Below are 19,561 nucleotides of genomic sequence, written 5' to 3'. Positions count from 1 at the left end.
TGGTCGTCATGTGACGTGTGTGTAGGGTGTGGTGTGGTTGTCATGTGACGTGTGTGTAGGGTGTGTGTGTGTGTCGTTTGGTGATTGGTGTGTAGGGTGTGGTGTGGTCGTCATGTGATATGTGGGTAGGGTGTGGTGTGTTGTCATGTGACGTGTGTGGAGGGCGGGGTGTGATCGCATTGTGAAGTGTGTGTAGGTTGTGCTGTGGTTGACATGTGATGTGCGTGTAGGGTGTGGTGTGATCGTCGTGTGACGGGTGTGTATGGTGTGGTGTGGTCGGCATGTGATTGGTGTGTAGGGTGACGTGTGGTCGTCATGTGACGGGTGTAGGGTGTGGTGTGGTCGTCATGTGACGTGTAGGGTGTGGTTCCTTTTGATCTTGCAATACCAGTTACAAAGGAACAAAATGTCCACGCTACTAAAATTATCAGTTGTTTTGAGTAAGTAAGTGAGTGAGATGAATTTTTACGTCAAATCGGCAGTATTCCAGTCAGTTATGTAGATATCCATCCGCCAATCCACCCATGCATCCAGACATCTGGATATCCCGACAGATTGACCTTAGTCCTTATTTCCTATTAATGGACACTTTGAGGTTCCGTGGCATTCCAAAGATCATTCACGCACTGAAGAACGTTCACACATGTACGGGACAAACTGCATGTTAGGCGAATATTACATGTCAATTCACTTATTGATGTGCTTTTGTTTTATAATTTCAGTTTAATTAAGACAGTAGGTATATTCTGCTAAAATAATTATAATTGTATCATCCATTGTCAGTTGAGTGAACACGTTTTCTTTTAAAAACAACATCATACAGCAGTAACACTACTGAACCTAATATGTACTCATGATCTAAACAAAATTGTACAATCGACTCTGGTTTTAGCACCTTATCAAGCCGAGTTCTCTGGCCTCTTCAGCTATTTACATGTGCTCTGATTTAATACATTGTGTTAGCCTCGTGCAAGATTCTGCAACAGCTGCATTTGTCCCGGATCTGCCCACTCCTAAAACAAGACATAAAAGCCGAGTTGTCAGCCCCCCTGCACACACGGCGTTGTGTGCTGCTGAGTTGAAGTCACCTGTCATGCACGTCGAGGTCCTGTCTGCCCTGCTTTGCCTTGTATTACAGCGTATGCAGGTAACTATTTTCTTTATTTATTTATGAATTTCAGTAACCATGTCATGTCAATTGCTTCCCGGAGTGGCCTGTGTATACCATTTCTGCCAACCAATCCACAGGGTATAGTTGATGCTTCTTCAGACCCTCCTGACGGAAACATATATTTCATGACATTTGAATATCTGGAAATGTTCCTCTTTCATGGCATAATGCCATTTAAATATCATCCCTGTACCAAAGCCTGGACGGGATCAGACCAGATGGTCAATGGTACTTCGGAAACCACACTGGAGGTCACACTAAGGAAGTTAATGGTCTCCAAGTACTAGATTAATCGATTGTTGAAAATTCGCTCGATTGTTTTACAAACACAGCTAGTTAGTGATATAGGACGGTAGTTTGAGGGATCGGTATGATCCCGGCCAGGCTTTTGTATAGGGATGATAATGGCATTATGCCACGAAGGAGGAAAGTTTCCGGTTGTCCAAATGTCATCAAATATATTGAGTAGAGTTTCCAAACTTGAATCTGGAAGGTGTTTCAGAAGTTGATAATGAATATCATCAGCTCCCGCCACAGTGTCGTGAGCCTGCCCCAGGGCAGTACGTACTTCATGGAGAGAAAACGTTTCATTGTAATCCTCTCCATTATCAGAGTTAAAATTGACTGATTTCTTATCTTGTTGGGTTTGGTATTTCTGGAACTGAGGGTTATTATTAGATGAGGAGGAGTGGTTTGCCAAAGTTTCGCCAAGTTTGTTTGCAATTTCAAATATATTTGTTAAAAGAGAGCCACCATCTTTAAGATGGCCAACTCCAGATTTGGATCCTTTGCTCTTAATCTTTTGCATGCTGTTCCGCACCTTGGACATGCGTGTGCGGGAGTTGAGTTTGGACACCTACTTCCTCGAAGACCGGCGTTTAGTTTGTTTAAATGTACGTCTTGCCCTGGCATTTGTCATTTTAACGGCATTCAGTTGGAACAATGGCCAATTGGGCTTAGTAAAATTCTACCTTGTTGAAGGTGGTTCATCCACGGGATTTATAGGAGTAAGAATTGTTGGGAAGTGGCCATTTCCACAAAGGTCATTGCGGACCGACCATTCAAGCTTGTCTAAAAGATTAGAATCTGTGAGTGATAGTATGTTCTAGTGGCAGGATGGAGATAAGTGTTTGATCCATCGTTGAAGATGCATAGATCATTATTTGAGAGAAAATCTTCAAGGACCTTTCCCTTATTATTTGTATCAGTACTCCCCCATAGAGGGTTATGGCTGTTCAGGTCGCTTATGATTATGCAGGGCTTCGGGTGCTGATCATACAAGTTCTGAAGATGTGCTAGGCGTATAGTTGAGGAAGGGGGACGATATAGTGAACATAGTGTAAACCCTATGTTCAGAGTCATGCGGACAGCAACAGTTTGTAGGTTGGTGTTAAGTGGAACAGGGTTATGGAGGATGTCCTGACTCACCAGGATAGAAGTGCCTCCTGTAGCTTTTACACCGGGAGGAGAAAAGGAGTGGTAGGAAATGTACCGACGGATGTCAAATTTATCAGTCCTTTTTAGGTAGGTTTCTTGGAGACAAAACCTTGGAGGCTGTGCCTCAGGAAATATGGAATTTACAAGGGTCTTACAGTCAAAAACACCGTGTAACTAATAGGGTTACGACACGATTGAGAACCATGGCCGAACTTTTATAATTTATAAGACCGGAGTGAATTGGGTACATACACCTCCACTCCGATGATCAAACATCCTGCTTTGATTGATGATGGAATAGTAGAACGAGCAAACGTCAAGAGATACGTATTAGTTTTAACTGTGACACCCTCTCTCTAAACGGTGAAGCGTTTTACTGCTGTAACAGCTTGTTCTTTTAGCTCTGTAGCAATATCTTCTTCAGTCATATCAGAAAGACATCGCGCTCTGTCGTGAACGATGCCACGACAGGAATTTAAAGTTCTGTGCCTACAATATTTGGCAAAATTCACAAAGAGTGATAAACGGTTTAAATCACCAAAATATATCGACGTTGAATGTGACGCCATGAATACTTTATTTACAAAACTGAACAGAAACAGTAGCACGTCACATTGTCTACCACAAAGTACAAAACCTATTTGGTCGAACAAGGGACCACATTGTGCAGAATCGCAAGCCTGGTATTGAGAAGTATGAACATAGGTTTGAAGCTTACTACAATAGGGGGTTGATGGGCTATATCAAATGTTCAAGATTAGACTCATAGTGACGAAAAACATTATTGACGAAAGCCTGTTCGTGCCCCCTCCGAGATGCTGACACCAGGGATACAGGGGTGTTACACTCCAGAAAATATGACATGAACAGCTGCATTTATCTACTAATTTAAAGTCAGACTGGTTCGGCCCTTGACAAGAAATTGGAGGTAAACATTATTCACCAGATTGGCCCATGAACGACCGCCTTCTGGCATAGGACATATATATAACATATATAACATAATTTGAAATACAAACATTCATTGTCAAAAGAATGAACAATAATTGCATAAGAATTTTGTGGGACACCCGAGTAGAACTGAAGCCAACAATTGGTTATACCTACTTGGGTTGTCAGTCAAGACGTGATGAGGTAATTTTACGACGATGTCGTATTGGCCACAGTCAGTTTACTCATGACTATCTGCTGAAAACGGATGGGGATGGACCCCCCATGTGTATCTCTTGCGATGAGGTTTTCACCATCAAGCATATTCTGCTTGATTGTGTGGACTTATTGTCTGCAAGGGACTCACATTATGATGCAACAAGTCGGAAAGATCTGTTCTCCCGCGTGAGCGCTCATCTGATAGTGAACTACCTGAGGGAAGTTAGAATTTAAATGACAATGTAATGAATATATGTTATTGAAATAAAACTCACTTTGACACTGCACTTACAATGTTTATCAATGCAGACTTGTTCCCGTCACTATATGGCTGGAATACTGCCGATGTGACGTAAAGCCCAACTCAACTCAACTTTTGTCCATGGACAGGGCTTGGCGTGACCAGCCGATTGATTGAATCGAGCCAATTCTACAACCCGTCAAGCTGAAGTCAGGGGCAAAGTGGTGTCTGGGCAAAAGAAACACGGTTCCAGGCTCTTATTGCCCTCAACCACAAGACTCCCATCCTCCACCGACACAGGGTTGCAACCCACGGGAAACACGTTGCCCAAATCGGTCTTACGATCAGCAATGAGGTGATGTAGACCTATATGTCCCCGGGTCCACACGGGCCACTGGTGGGCTCTTCAAAGGTGCCTGGACTCATCAGGGACAAACATTGTATCCTATACAATTCCCCATTTGAATTCCTCATTTTCACAGTTTAAGACAACTTGATTTTGCATGTGTTTGTGACAGGTGTTTAAACGAGCTCCAAATGTCACTAAGTCCGCTGATACATAGACAACATCTACTATCTAAGTCGTTATTTTCCACACAAGGAAAGGGGTTTTCTGGCATATTTTACATCAATTCATAAATATGATGAAAGCTGAAGGGTATATATCTTTGTATCGACAAGAGGACCGTGTTCGATTCCCCACGTGGGTACAATATGTAAAGCCCATTTTTATGCAGTCCCTCCTTCCTTTGCTAGTACTTTAAGCTTTCTGTTTCACAGATGTTCTACTTTGTTTCCAGGTGATGCTAAGTATGATTGACATTATTTGTTATCAGGATGCCCACTCGGATTTCATCAAAACAGAAGATCCTGCTACTGGTTCTCAACCATTAGAAGTTCGTTTGCAGAGGCGGCAGTAAGTGTTATAGGACTATTATGTACATTCTTCTCACATTTAAAGGAACTGAGACAATGAAATACTGTATCCCAATGGGCTTCAAATTACCACGCCACCAAAAAACAACTAGTATCACAGAAATTGAATATTCTTGCCACCTGTGAGTGAGCGAGTTTAGAATTGTAAAAAAACATATCCTTTCTGGACTTTACAAAATTCAGTCTTTCATACTTATTAATCCAGGTAGGGTCCATGCAGGTAGCAAAGACACTCTAAGTCCCCATGGTCCCTAGTATGGTGATCTACCTTCAGTTGTTGGCGATTACTGGCCCATTATTACATTGTATTGTCCAAAAATAGTTTTCTACTTTTAAAGTTACATGCCAGCTAGTTTTAACTCATTTTGTGATAATGTGGTGGTTTTACTGTCCTTCGTTGACAGGGTTTTATATATTATCTGTATGTATTATAAGTTAAGAACTAGTTTTAGTCACGATATGGCTGAAATATTGCGGATGTGACTTTAAATTTTAACTCCCTCACTCACTCACTTTCATACTTATGCAATAAATAAAGTATCAAACCACCATAGTAATTGGTTTGGTAAAATGTAAGTTGAAAGATTTTGGCCTCTTGTAAGGTGCGGGTGAGAACTGCAACCCAGGCACGCCATCAGAGGCGACTAACGGTCGGTTGGTCCAGTGCGTGGACTTGGTTGACTCGTGTCATTGTGTTCCAGTTAAGAATATTGACACCCATGAGGTTCAGCACTGGATTGTCTGACTGGATTCAGACACATAAAATATCTTATTTGATATATACTTCCATTTAGTATTGTCGTTTTATATATTTTGAAAAAGAATATACTCAAAACAATTCAACCTAAATATTATTTTCCATGCACATTGTCACATATGGTTTCTGAGGCGCAAACAGGATATAGAGCTGAAAAACAAAGAATGACACATTCATAGAAAATACTTGAATATTTGTCTTGAACTTGAATTAGTTGATGCACCGTGTAACTTAACCGAAACAATAAATAGTATTTTTGCCATTGGGTAATTAATGTAAAATCCCATTAAAATTTCATATCAATTTGTGAACAAGAAGGATAGCGCCCAACGAAACTGCGTGGCCAGCTTTCTACAAAAGCTGTTAGCATAAGAAGTTTCAAATACATAAGAAATATATAACGATGACATAGCTGCCATAAAGGATGACGTGAACCCAGAAGTGTCAGTATTTTGTATCTCTGTGGCATCTTGTCAGTGACGGATGTGAACAAAACTGCCCGAGGAGTTTCATCGCAAGAGGATATTCATCGGACCTGCCTTTTTAAATCCCAAACGCAGATGTTGACATTGGGGAAAGTGGAATGTTTTTGCCGCAAAGTTTGGTTTTTTTCCTGTTCATACGTTTATTCCAAACTTGTCAGTGTATAATTTGACATCAAGGTCATTTTAACAGAAGACATCTGGCAAAGGGGAGGTAAAATACTGAGTTCATGTCATGAACCTTTCACTCTGTCAAAAAATATTTCCTTTTATAGGTAAGATAGAATATTTCATAAAAAAACATAAATTAAATAAAAACTATTTCATGTTCTTGAGATATGGTTCACCTGAGATCTTGGCAATCTGGAATATTTACATATAATTTAACCATTAATTTTCTTTGCCTGATTTTGACAATGTAGAAAGCCTGAAATCCTTTCACATGACTAAAATACTGTTCTCTGTTTGAATTGTTTGTTTTATTTTAGAACTGACATCTATAGTATCTACATTTATGGCAGTATCAATGTGAAAAGTATAATTTTGCACACCTTTTAATGTTAATACCTGCATAAATGTACAAACACGCTGACATTAACTCCTATGAATATGTCAATAATAAAAATATATAATCATAATAATTATCATCAACACACTACATACTATAGACAAGGACACAAAATTAGTGACATCATTCAGGGCAAACTACCATTCGTAACTACTCGCCTCTTTCCATGACCTACAAAAAGACTAGTATGCCATTATAGCCAAGAATCGTGGCAAAGCAATCAAATCGCGCGTATTAAAACGCATTTCGAAGCATGAAAATAGCGGCACCGTCAAACTTTGAAACTTCTCTAAACTATGCAAAGCACAATTTAAACATAAACTTTGAACTAAAGGATCAGCAACTCTCAACACTGAAACATCTTAACGAAGGGAATGAGTGTATAACTGTTTTGCCCATGGGATATGGGATTTTCTAGGAGTACCATGTTTGGTAATTGAAAGTGATATTTCCTTGGAAATAGTTCTAAACAATTTTCATCTCCTGACCTTTTGCTTTTAGACAAGGCCCAGTCGTGAACATGGCCACGATAGGGGTACGAGTCGCCATCCAGGTTGCCAGAATGACATGAGTAGTTATGAATGCGCAAACTACAACACAAACTTCACTCATACAGTTGTCAGCCAATCAACAAATAGTAACTGTTGTCTGTGCATGTGACAGTTTTCTTCTACTTACTTGGTCAGCCAATCAAACGCCATAGAATCACTTGCAGTTTATACAATTGTCTTCAATAAAGAACACATTTCTCTAGTAAATATCTAAAACAGACGGGTTCTAACATTGTAAGCGTATTATACAGGTACATACATCTGATCACTCTTACACAACATTTCAACATCAGCACAGGATCAACAACAAAATCTGATTAAAGTACTGTGCCTGGATTTTCGAAACTCTCTTAGCGCCAAGATTGTCGTAAGTGCCATACATTAACATTATCGTACAACTATCTTAGCGCTAAGTGAGCTTCGGAAATCTAGGCCCCGAATAAATAACAAACTCTTATACACAGTATAACAACAACAAGTCAGTATTTTATAGCACAATATGCAAACAATTGAGCACTATGTGACTAGACATATTTGCACCAGCGGGGACGAAATGTAGTTATATTGCAAAGAATAATGCATTCGGCAGAATATATAGACATAAAGTAAAAATATTTTCCACAGACCAATATATACTGGGGAAAAAATAAGGGATCACATGAAAGCACAAGTGTTCCTTTATTTTTTCATATTTGGATTGCGGAAACTTTTGTTTTGATTTTTCAAATTTTGTTTATTCATTTCAGTTCAGAAGGTGTACAGTTGATTACATTTATCAATGTTTTTCAGAGCATCAGCAATGAAGCGCTCAAAAAATCATGGACATGTCAGGTGTATGATTTTATAATATATGTAATACATTGTTCAGAGGTTTCCAGCTGGAATGAAATTTAGGCAAAACATTGTTCTTACAAGCAATAATTCTTTCTACTTTGTACACATCTTTGACGATATTAGCAAGACAATCAATGGATAAGCCAGCAGGACAATGTATGTTGCTAACAGACTAACTGAACTGTTGCAAAAGAGAATGTCTTCATCAGAAATAGGAACATCACAATGTGTAGGATTAATAAAGTTTTCAACCTTTCTCCCACAATCCTGTACAAGATTGCACTTTATGAATACACGTTGGAGGCTTTCTGGCTCAAAAAGAGCACATATTTGTTTCAATTATCTTCATTTGCACCAACTCTTTCGCGTATAAATGGCTCTGTTCATAAATATATACTAAAAATCTATAAGCCTTACATGGTTTGTGCAGTATCTGTATTTTTAAAGCAAGATGTCCATGAAATATCTGTATTTAGTTCATTCTGCCATATCTGACAAACTGTAGGTGGAGTATCATTTGCTATATGTTTGTCATAGAAAATTTGAGAAAGTAGGTCTTGAAGATTTGAGTTTAGTGAGAGGTTTTCAGTACCTACGGGATCAGATAAAAAGTATTTTTTTCAAGATTTGGGAATATTTATAATCATTTTATTGTACTCTAAAATTGTTCCTTTGGTGCAGTTAAGCTTTTTTTACATCATTGAAAGACAAAAAAAAAAAATGTTTGCCCCATATAAGATTTTCCTTAGGGGGTGATGGTAACACAGAAAATAATATGTACTAAAGTTGATATTGCCGATGTTTTCAAGACTGTAATTTTCCCATGTAAGGTTAGTTTTCTCTTTTTCCAACTAGCAAGAATTTTATTAATTGTTTCTAGTCTTTTTCTAGTATTGATTACCTATAAATCCTCCAATATATACCAAGGATGTTAAAGTCACCTTCATGCCAGTCTAGGCTATTTTCTGCACATAATTTCACTGTGCTACCAATCATTGAACCTATCCAAATAGCTTTTGTTTTTTCAATGTTTATCTTAGGCCCTGACATTTAATAGAATTTGTGTAAACTTTCTACAACTGCTTTAAGGCCAAATATAATTGAGTATCATCAGCATATTGTTCCAATTTATATTCTTCCTTCAATTGAGTTTAATACCTTTGATATCTTTATTGTCTCTTATCATAGTACGCTTCAATTTGTGAAGCGTTAAATTCCACTGAATTCACAATTTCGTCCGTTTTCTTCTGGAGAGGAGTTAGTTCAGTATTAATATTGTCTAATTTGCTACCCATGTCGAGCGTTTGGTCCTGGAGAGATTTTTCATTGAAAGCTTTCATTTCTTCAAAGTCGCTAACCAACATGGCCGCTGCCTTTGATGCAGTTTTACTTCTTGTAACAATAAAGTTGTCTAAACTGTGTCCCTGTTCCTCTTTACCTTTATTTCCACGTGTGGTCTTCCTTGAGATTGTTTTTGTGTCCATTTAAGACAGATTCAGATGGATTTGGCAGAGGACCTCGCCCTGTCGACATGAGCGCCACCGGAAGTGCCGCAAAGCTGGATTTTTACAAAGTCCATTTCTGTCACAGATAAAAATATGAGCAACTATCACCTTTTTCGACCTGAACAATTTTAGTCTACTGTATTTATGTAATAAAGAGATGCACTGAATAATGAGTGTACTTTTCAGGGCTACTGTCGATACTTGGAGAGCCACCTTGCCATAATATCAAACAAAGATGAAGATTCGTTCATCAGGGGATATGCTACCCGTCTTGGTGAAGGTGAGACTTTAATATGACCTGTTGCTTTAATTACACCTTGCACTCCCATGCCTGCACCCTTACCTCATACTCCTCACGGCAGGTGCAGCCTGAGACAAACCGCTCCTAAGGGATGTTTGATGAGACTCTCAGGGCTTGTGTTTTGCAATATTACAGCAATGTGTGGAATGATGTCACTGATTTCTCATTACACGACTGTGTTGTAATAAATAAATAGTAGTCAGAGAAGAAGACATCACTGATATTATAATAATCGATTTCAATATTCTTCTGATATAAGAGAATCGTATGCAGAAACATTGCAGTTCTTACCTTTACCAAACACAGCGGGTAATTCTCTTAACCTATACCTACTCTATTAGACAGTTGATACTAGTTTAAACTTTACATAACACAAGTTTATACAATCTATTTCTTGGTATCGATATACTGAATTCCTTCAGCTGTCCCCTGTTTGCAGCTTTCAATTACTGGCTTGGTGCTTCTGATCTGAACATAGAGGGGAGATGGCTGTGGGAAGGACAACGCCGCATGAACTACACAAACTGGAATCCAGGACAACCTGATAATGCGGGAGGTATCGAACACTGTCTTGAGTTAAGACGGGTTTTAGGAAACTATCTGTGGAATGATTATCAATGTCAAAAACCATCACATTTTATTTGTGAAAAGGAACGCATATCATACACCAACAGTTTGCATGCAAACCTGCAACAGTTTGCATGCAAACCTGCAACAGAGGGACAGTTTGCACAGTTTGCATGCAAAACCTGCAACAGAGGGACAGTTTGCATGCAAACCTGCAACAGAGGGACAGTTTGCATGCAAACCTGTAACAGAGGGACAGTTTGCATGCAATCCTGCAACAGGAGGTGAAATAAAGCCTTCAGCATGTTGTCTTGTGTTGTTGTTTTTCTTTGTCTTGTTCTGCTTATATTGAGGCACTTTTGTATCTAAATGGTATTTGATGAGTGAGTTGGCATGGTTTTACACCGCTTATAGCATTATTCCGGTTATACCAAAGCAAGAGTGAGTGAGTGAGTGAGTACCCATGTCGGGAATAGAAGCCAGGTGTTCGGAGAGACGATCGAATGCTTTACCCACTGGGCTACCCTGCCGCCCCTCATAGCATGAGACAACTGAAATAGGCCTCCCACAATTTATCTGAACTCGGGACCTCTGCATCCGTTATTAACAAGAACTCCTTGGACGATAACCATACTGAGTTTGATAATTAGATTATTGTTAGAACGAACTTATAGTCTCTGAATTTGATTTGAAACCATAACCGATTTAACTGAAGACACTGTGTAATCCGCACGAGGTGCGAACTAAACTCATCTGTGAAAAGGGTTGTAGGTGCCTCTCGTATTTTTCTTATACATTGTAACATAATAACATAATCTGTCCCCAAAAGACAAACAACTACTTCTTCAATGCAATAATTTAGTAGGTAATAACCCTTGTTTTCACCTCTCATGCAGTCATTTTTTTCAGGGTTCAACTAGGATATCAAAAAATGATGATGAGAATGAATAATTCCATATGAAGCCAATTGTAATTGCAAAAATCATTAGATGCTAGTCCAAGATATACGACATATAATAAAGACCCCTTGATATTCGCTACAGCAGTGTGTGAGTGAGTGAGTTTAGTTTTACGCCGCACTCAGCAATATTCCAGTTATATGGCGGCGGTCTGTAAATAATCGAGTCTGGACCACACAACCCAGTGATCAACAGCATGAGCATCGATCTGCACAGTTGGGAACCGATGACATGTGTCAACCAGGTCAGCGAGCCTGACCACCGATCCCGTTAGTCGCCTCTTACAACAAGCATAGTCGCCCTTTGTGGCAAGCATGGGATGCTGAAGACCTATTCTATCCCGGATCTTCACGGGTCAGACGCTACAGCAGACAAATAAGAACATCGTGAGACCTTGGTATTAACTCAGAAATCTTGTTCCACGTTGTTATGTGTTGATTCTCAAGTTGAAAGAAAACAAACAACAAGGAAATGTGATGTAATTAACTGTTGTGTTATGAAATTAACTAAGTTTACTAATTTGTAGCCAATGACTACTAAGGTATTAGAGAAGAAGCAAATATAAAAAACGAAAAAAAATAACTAAAAAGAAAAAAAGACCCCAAAGAATGGCAATACAAACTCAAATGGTACGAAGGAAGTGATTATAGCACTGAAAACAATGATGATAATATTCAATTCATTGCAGTTTCCAAAATAGGCAGAGTATCCGGGAAAAAATTATGTCCACGCTGCTATTCTTCATGTAGGTTGTAAGATGTAACACGGGATTAAGAGGAAGAGGGAGCTCCTCTTACATACCTATGAACATGTCTGCAGGAGATTTACCAACTGCCTGGGTCAGAATATACTGAAACATTCTGTAGGGTCGTACTTCCCTGTGCTAACGTCCATAACCGTTTAAATATAGCACAAGTCGAAATATAGCAAACCATGTCCCTCAACGACTATCCAAATATACAATTCATTACACTTGGAAGATAATTACACAAAGAATAACACTGCCCCAGTTTGTGTTATAAAGTCGATTCTCTTCCATGTGTATCTACGATTTATGGATGCATATTTGAAAAAGGATCGCTGTTCTCCAGAATATCTATGATTTTAGGTACTTGAATCCGTGTTTCGCTAAACACTCGTCACTGATACACAATCAATAGCACTGCCACATATCAGTTTGTGTCCTGTTCCATACAAGCAACTAACCTTCATACTAACATTTAAGTTCTAATGGCTCCAAGAATTAGAAAGAGTGGACTCATTCGAGGGGATTGTGATAACAAACAGATCATACACCTGCACAGGAAAGAGGGTTTTGAAAAATGGTTGTTTCGCTGTTATTGAAGAGATAATATATGATATATTTGGTACGAAAACATTAAAGGGAGAAAGTGTAATATTGTTCTAACACAATTCTTTAGCATTAACTGCAAAGAAGACCATGAGGACTTTTGAGACCTTTAGCAAATTAATATAACTCATTAACTGGAAAAAAGAAAACGTTCGCAGCCAAACATTTTATGTAAAACGACAAAGCATATTCATACGTTATATTTGAGGTTACACTTTCTCAGTAAAGACAGATTTTAGCACATAATCTGTAATTTACTAAGACAATGTAACATGTTCATTTAACCGCTTGTGAATGGCACTGTGTATTTCGTGAGAACGCTTCGTGATCGTTGCCTTTATTGATGTGTGCTCGTGTATTCAGTGCTCAAGGTTAAAACAAAATATTATTTGTGAGTGAGGAATTGTATCATGGCATACATACGTGATGTGTACTTTAACGTGTTTGTTTGATGTTTCAACCAACACATTCGCTCCTAAGTCAGTGGTGCTGTTAAAGGCTGTTGGTTCAGTTTCACTCGATACTGTGTCCGTGTCAAACGCAAATCAATAGATTATCATTATACAACGATCCAACAACACATGTTGACACTGATTTTGTAGCAGACAGTGATGCACAACCGAACTCCACACGTTATCTGCTCACAAAATATACCCAGGACCATCTGTGGGATTTCTGAAACTGAAATTGTACAACTGCTATTTTATGAGTTAATGTGAAGTGAGTGTACATAGTGGTGCGGGTGTCATGTGTCATGAGTATACTTAGTGATGTGGTTATCATGTGTAAAGGGAGTGACGTGAATGTACAGGGTGTCGTGCCTATCGTGTGGAGAAAATGTGAGGAGTGATGTGAATGTCATGTGGTGAGAAAGTAAGGAGTGATGTGAATGTGGTGTTGTGAGAATGTAAGGAGGGATGTGAATGTGGTGTGTCGAGAAAGTAAGGAGTGATGTGAATGTGGTGTTGTGAGAATGCAAGGAGGGATGTGAGTGTGGTATTGAGAGAATGTAAGGGGAATGTGAATGTCATGTTGTAAGAATGCAAGGCGAGCGTTGCATGTGTTGTGAGGAGGGATGTGAATGTGAGGTGCATGTAAGGCGGGATGTGAATGTATTGTGGTGAGAATGTACGGAACGATGTGAACGTCATGTGGTGAGAATGAAAGAGGGATGTGAATGTGGTGTGGCGAGAATCTATGAAAGAATGTGATGTGTTGAGAGAATGTAAGGAGGGATGTGAATGTGTGGCGAGACCGTAAGGAGTGTGAGAATGTAAGAGGGATGTGACTGTGGTGTTGAGAGAATTTATCGGGGATGTGGATGTGTGGCGAGAACGTAAGGGGTGTGTGAATGTCATGTGGTGAGAATGTAAGAGGGATGCGACTGTGGTGTGGCGAGAATCTATGAAAGAATGTGAATGTCATGTGTTGAGAGAATGTAAAGAGGGATGTGAATGTGTGGCGAGAATGTAAAGGGTGTGTGAATGTCATGTGGTGTGGTTGTGTCTATGCCTGCCTGTTGACCAGAAGAGCCAAAACCATCTGCTCAACAAACCTACAAGAAGAAATTGAACACCTAAGGAAAGTCTTTGTAGAACGCAACCACTACCCACCTGAAATAGTCAACAGAACCATCGAAGCAACGCTTTCACCTCCTGCCAAAAGATCTAAACCAGAATCAGCCCCCATCAAGATATCCATTCCCTACATAGGTAAACCATCACATCAAATCAGCCGACTCCTGAAACAATAGGCAGGCATAGACACAACCTTCTCAGCGTCCTCCAGCCTCAACAACCTCCTCCATGCCAACGGAAGAAAACAACCCGAAATGTGTTATTTATAAAATAAACTGTGATTGTGGACAAAGCTACATAGGTGAAACATCCCGACCCATCAACACCCGAGTCAAAGAACATCGCACCTCTGTTGCTAACTCCGACACCAAATCAGCTATCTCTGACCACATCAAAGCAAACCCCAATTATCAAATAGAGTGGTCCGACTTCACCATTCTCGCCAACAACCAAACGGACTTCACTAAACGCAAGCTCACCGAAACCATTCACATCAAACGCCATAAGCCCACCATCAACCGTGACCAAGGATAACCTATCTGACTCTTATTCATATAAACAATATAAATCCCTACTGACTGTTGAATACCATCTGAACTCATCACTTCCATCTCGCTTGAAAAGGATCTTATCACGCTTCAGATGCAGTAACTTTAGAATAGCTGTCAACACTGGAAGACATCAAGCTACACCATATGAAGAAAGACTCTGTCCTCTGTTTTATCCCCAAAAAGTATTTTATTGAAAATGAATATAATGTACTTCTAATCTGTGAAGCTTTTATTTTTGTCCGTACTACACTTATTGGTAAATATAGTATGACCAGAAATTATTGAGAATTTTAGGAATATGTTTAATTGGATTTCTAGTATAAACAACCTTGACCAGATAGCAAGTGCTTGGTTTAATTCAAGAGAGACAACTCTGTTAATCTTTTTCATGATTTGTTAAGAGTTATCCCCCTTTGTTTACTTGCTAGCAGACGACATTTTCAGTGCTTCTCAGTATGGATGAGTTAGAGAAGAGGAAGTTGATTTTATAGAGTATTATAACAAGGACATCGGATCAGCTAAAGTGATTTCAAGTAGAACAGGCATCCCTTTGTCTTCAATTTAAAACTTCAGTCTTTTTGTTTAAAGTGCAACAAATAAGGCAATGTAATTTATAATATATTTATATCATGCATATGTACTATTTTATACTATGGAATGTATGTAAATATGTATTATGCGCAGGGATATTTTGTAACCCTATATTGTCTGTATTTTGGGCCGAAGGCCTTATACTGAATATATCTGTCTGTCTGTCTGTCTGTCTGTCTGACAAGTCCTTTCAGTATGCAACTGCTACCATTTAGGACTATCTGCCTTTCGACCTAGAAGTAGTACCAACTCTGCCAAAAGTTCCAACATCTCAGCCTCTTCACTCACATGGTCAGCGTTTAAAACCTTCTGATGAGGACCACGAAGGATGTCCCATTCATGTACACAAGTTTCAAGTGTAGGGCCCGGGGAACTTGAACACTTGGGCATTTTCGATCTCATCATAACGGAAGAAAAAGGATGACCGGGCCTCCTAGGCCCGGATACCGGTTTAATGGGTGAACAAAATCACACTGATTGTATAGCCGATAGTGATGCACAACCGAACTCCACACGTTATCTGCTCAGAAAACAGGACCATCTGTGTGATTGTTGAAAGCTTAAATTGTACAACTGCATTTGTTATGAGTTTATGTGAGGTGAGTGTACTTAGTGGTTCGGTTGTCCTGGGTCATCAGTGTGGCGAGAGTGAGTGAGTTAATATTTATCGTCTCATCGGCAATATTTCAGCCATATCGTGACGAGAACAAGTATTTCCATAAATGTCAATACAATATAAAAACGGGACTAGGGACCATGGGGACTTACAGTGTGGCGAGAATGTAAGGAGTGATGTGCATGTAATGTAGCGAACATGTAAGGAGTGACGTGAATGTCATGTAGCGAGAATGTAACGGTGACGTGAATGTCATGTCCCGAGAATGGAAGGAGGAATGTGAATGCCATGTGACGAGAATGTCTCGAGATGAGAATGTAAAGAGGATGCGAATGTCTCGAGGTGAGAATGTAAGGGTGATGTGAATGTCATGTGGCGAGAATGTAAGGGGTGAAGTGAACGTCATGTCACGAGAATGGAAGGAGGAATGTGAATGCCATGTGACGAGAATTCTCGAGGCGAAAATGTAAAGAGGATGCGAATGTCTCGAGGTGAGAATGTAAGGGTGATGTGAATGTCATGTGGCGAGAATGTAAGGGATGAAGTGAATGTCAAATGGAAGAATGTAAGGAGTGAAGTGAATGTCAAATGGCGAGAATGTAAGGAGTGAAGTGAATCTCATGTGGCAAGAATATAAGGAGTGAAGTGAATGTCATGTTGCGACAATGTAAGGAGTGAATTGAATGTCATGTGAAAAGAATAAGTGCAAGGAGTGTTTTATGAAGGCGGTGTAGTGCGAGTTTCTATCATGGACATTCAGTGATGGTGTGTTGATGTAATTGAAAGTTGGTGACGGTTGTCATGTGACGTGAACGTAAAGTTTTGGTTTTCATGTTATTTGACTGTTGGTGGTGATTTACTTGTCATATAATTTGTGTTTAGCTTTTTAGAGTGAATAAATTCTGATTGATTGATTGATTGATAGTAGGACATGTGGTTTTCATGTGACGTGAACATACTTTCTGATGTGGATCTTTTGTGACGTGAGTGCAGTTGGTGATGTCGGAGTAGTTTTCTTTACAGGTGGGTGTGGTAAGGTGAGGTGGGGTGAAATTGGGTTTAGAGTCGTGCTTGAGAATATTTCGCTCATATGACGACGTGCATGCGTGTGTATGTGTATGTGCGGCTGCTTGTACTAGCCAAGACTGAAGCTGGTTTTATAGTGCTAGCCCACTGAGATACCATGCCGCAGTGAAGCATGAATACCCCACTCAGACACAGTATACTGACTTCGAGACGACCAGTCCTTGCTGTAGCCATTAATGCCGAGCGCCAGGCAGGGACCAACAAGTACCATATTTTATCGTCTTTTGGTATGACGCGGTCGGATGCTCTAACCACTACACCACGGAGGCGGTTTAGTGTGGCCAGTGACTAACAGGGTCGAATGAAGTAACGTGATTGCTCATATGAATGTAGAGTGTGCGTTTACGTATGTCGAGATTGACAGGGTGTAGGGAAGATATCAACTGAGACATCAGTGGCAAACATGACAGAGAAGCAATTCTGTGGTTTTAAGTGCTTCAGTGTTTTCTCGGGAGAAACGTGAACTGACCGTTGCATACCTTTTCCCGGTGCAACTGCTGAAACAGGAAACCTCTTAGCGACCACCGATAATTGAGAGAGATTCATAATTAATCCAGAGCCTTTGAAATTGTCTAGTTGATACAATTGACAATGCAAAGATTTCTTACGACTTCCGGAAAATATAATAACATATATTACATCATATAACTGATTTGAATCAGATATCAGTTTGTGATGAATAAGAAAATGTGGACATGTCCTCTTCATAATTAACATAACTATCTGAAAGTTTTGACATAATTTTGAATGCTGTTATTCTCATAAAAAAATCGTATAAACTCACAATTCATATGCCTGAACAAATGTAGCCGATATTGTCATTGGTATTAAAAAATGAAATGGTATCAAGTAATAACAAGTATGATAAGATAAAATGAAAACTTATGAGCAGGTAATACAACAAACGCCAGTTCAATAATTATTATTTTGTTCTTCTTTTTCTTGCAACACCAATTAAAAAGGGACAATCGGTACGTGCTCCTAAAATTATCAGTTGTTCTGAGTGAGTTATAATTGAATGTCACATCGGCTGTTGTTTAGCTGATGACTGATAAAAACCCTAAAACCAAGCAATATAAATACTAATTATATATGTCAGTAAGAGAGTTGAATTTATAGATTGCTTGATTTAGCCTGGTGTCACAGAATGTTAACTTTCCTGAGACCATCAACATTGTCTCGACCGCGTCACTTGGGTGATAAGAATCTACCCACTCATCCCTTTACTCACGGTATCACAGCGGTGATGCACTCACAGTGACAACGCCATTTGTTACACACCACGGGGTCTTTTGTCCAGCTAGAAATCTGATTACATGTGTTGCGATTACAGTCACCTTTCTGCAATGGATATTGCAAATATCATGTTAGCTTCGTGCACCTTTCCGCAACAGCTGACTTTGTCCCGGACCTACCACGTTCTGCAGCCAGGCATAACATCCGAATCATCAGTCCCCCTTCACACACAGCGTTGTGTGCTGCTGGGTTGGAGTCAACTGCCATGCAAGTCGAGGTCCTGTCTGCCCTTCTTTGCCTCGTGGCCACTACGTATGCAGGTAACTTTTGTTATAATAAAATAATAATTTAGTATATATCTTAACTACGTAAATTCTCATTGGCCATGACATTCAGGTTTAGTTTATGATAGCCACGGACAGACTGTTTAATGTATAAACCTGTTTCCGTGCGTTGATCCCTGTGATCCCTTATAAATTATTGATATAATAAATTGCCTAGAGTCCCATGCTGGAAGGCGGTGGCTCATGGGCCAAACTGCTGATTTCTTGCCATCGGCAGAACCAGCCTGACATATAATTTGCTATACAAATGCTGATATTTGTGTCATATCAATCGGCTTTTCCACCCAACTCTGTGAGCATGGTTCATTTAAGTTTGTATACAGATATTTCACGTGGTTAAACAGAACCAACAAATTTCGATTATATTACAAGTTTGCTCAGAGTCTTGTGTTAGAAGGCGGTGGCTCATGGACGAATCTGGCATCAGGAAAATGAGGCTGGCCTTTTTCTCTGTTTGACTATTGTAGCTACCTGTGTCCTTCCTGCTGGAGTACAACATCCAAGTATTCCTGGTATCTGTATTGTAGTCAGCCTCCGCTGCAGTTGCGTTCTTGATGAGACTCCATGGTGGGTGGGGAGCAGGGTTCTTGTATATGCTTTATCATTTTGTCTAACCAACTACCCACTGGTTCAAGATTTAAAACTAAAAGAATTCAGATGCTGCAGCATCTCGTGATGAGTAATCCAACCACAATATTGATTCTTGATTTCTATATGTGTTATTTTAATTCATGGCTAGATTTATATACAA

General features: G+C 39.5%; 1 protein-coding gene across 1 annotated transcript; it reads left to right on the top strand.

Annotated features, from left to right (window-relative positions):
* Positions 1-1,078: 1,078 nt before the first annotated feature.
* Positions 1,079-10,807, top strand: LOC124292397 (perlucin-like). Its single transcript, XM_046729480.1, is given in 6 exon segments — positions 1,079-1,130; positions 1,133-1,147; positions 4,835-4,914; positions 9,818-9,911; positions 10,372-10,628; positions 10,691-10,807. Coding segments are annotated over 6 exon segments (540 nt in total). The 5' UTR covers positions 1,079-1,093; the 3' UTR covers positions 10,748-10,807.
* The last annotated feature ends 8,754 nt before the right edge of the window (positions 10,808-19,561 follow it).

The sequence above is a fragment of the Haliotis rubra genome, unplaced genomic scaffold (genome assembly GCF_003918875.1).
Source record: "Haliotis rubra isolate DU_JTF1 unplaced genomic scaffold, ASM391887v1 Scf516, whole genome shotgun sequence".
In the NCBI taxonomy this organism is placed as follows: Eukaryota; Metazoa; Mollusca; class Gastropoda; order Lepetellida; family Haliotidae; genus Haliotis; species Haliotis rubra.
Note: the sequence above shows the minus strand (reverse complement) of the source record. Positions and strands in the feature narration are given on the sequence as shown.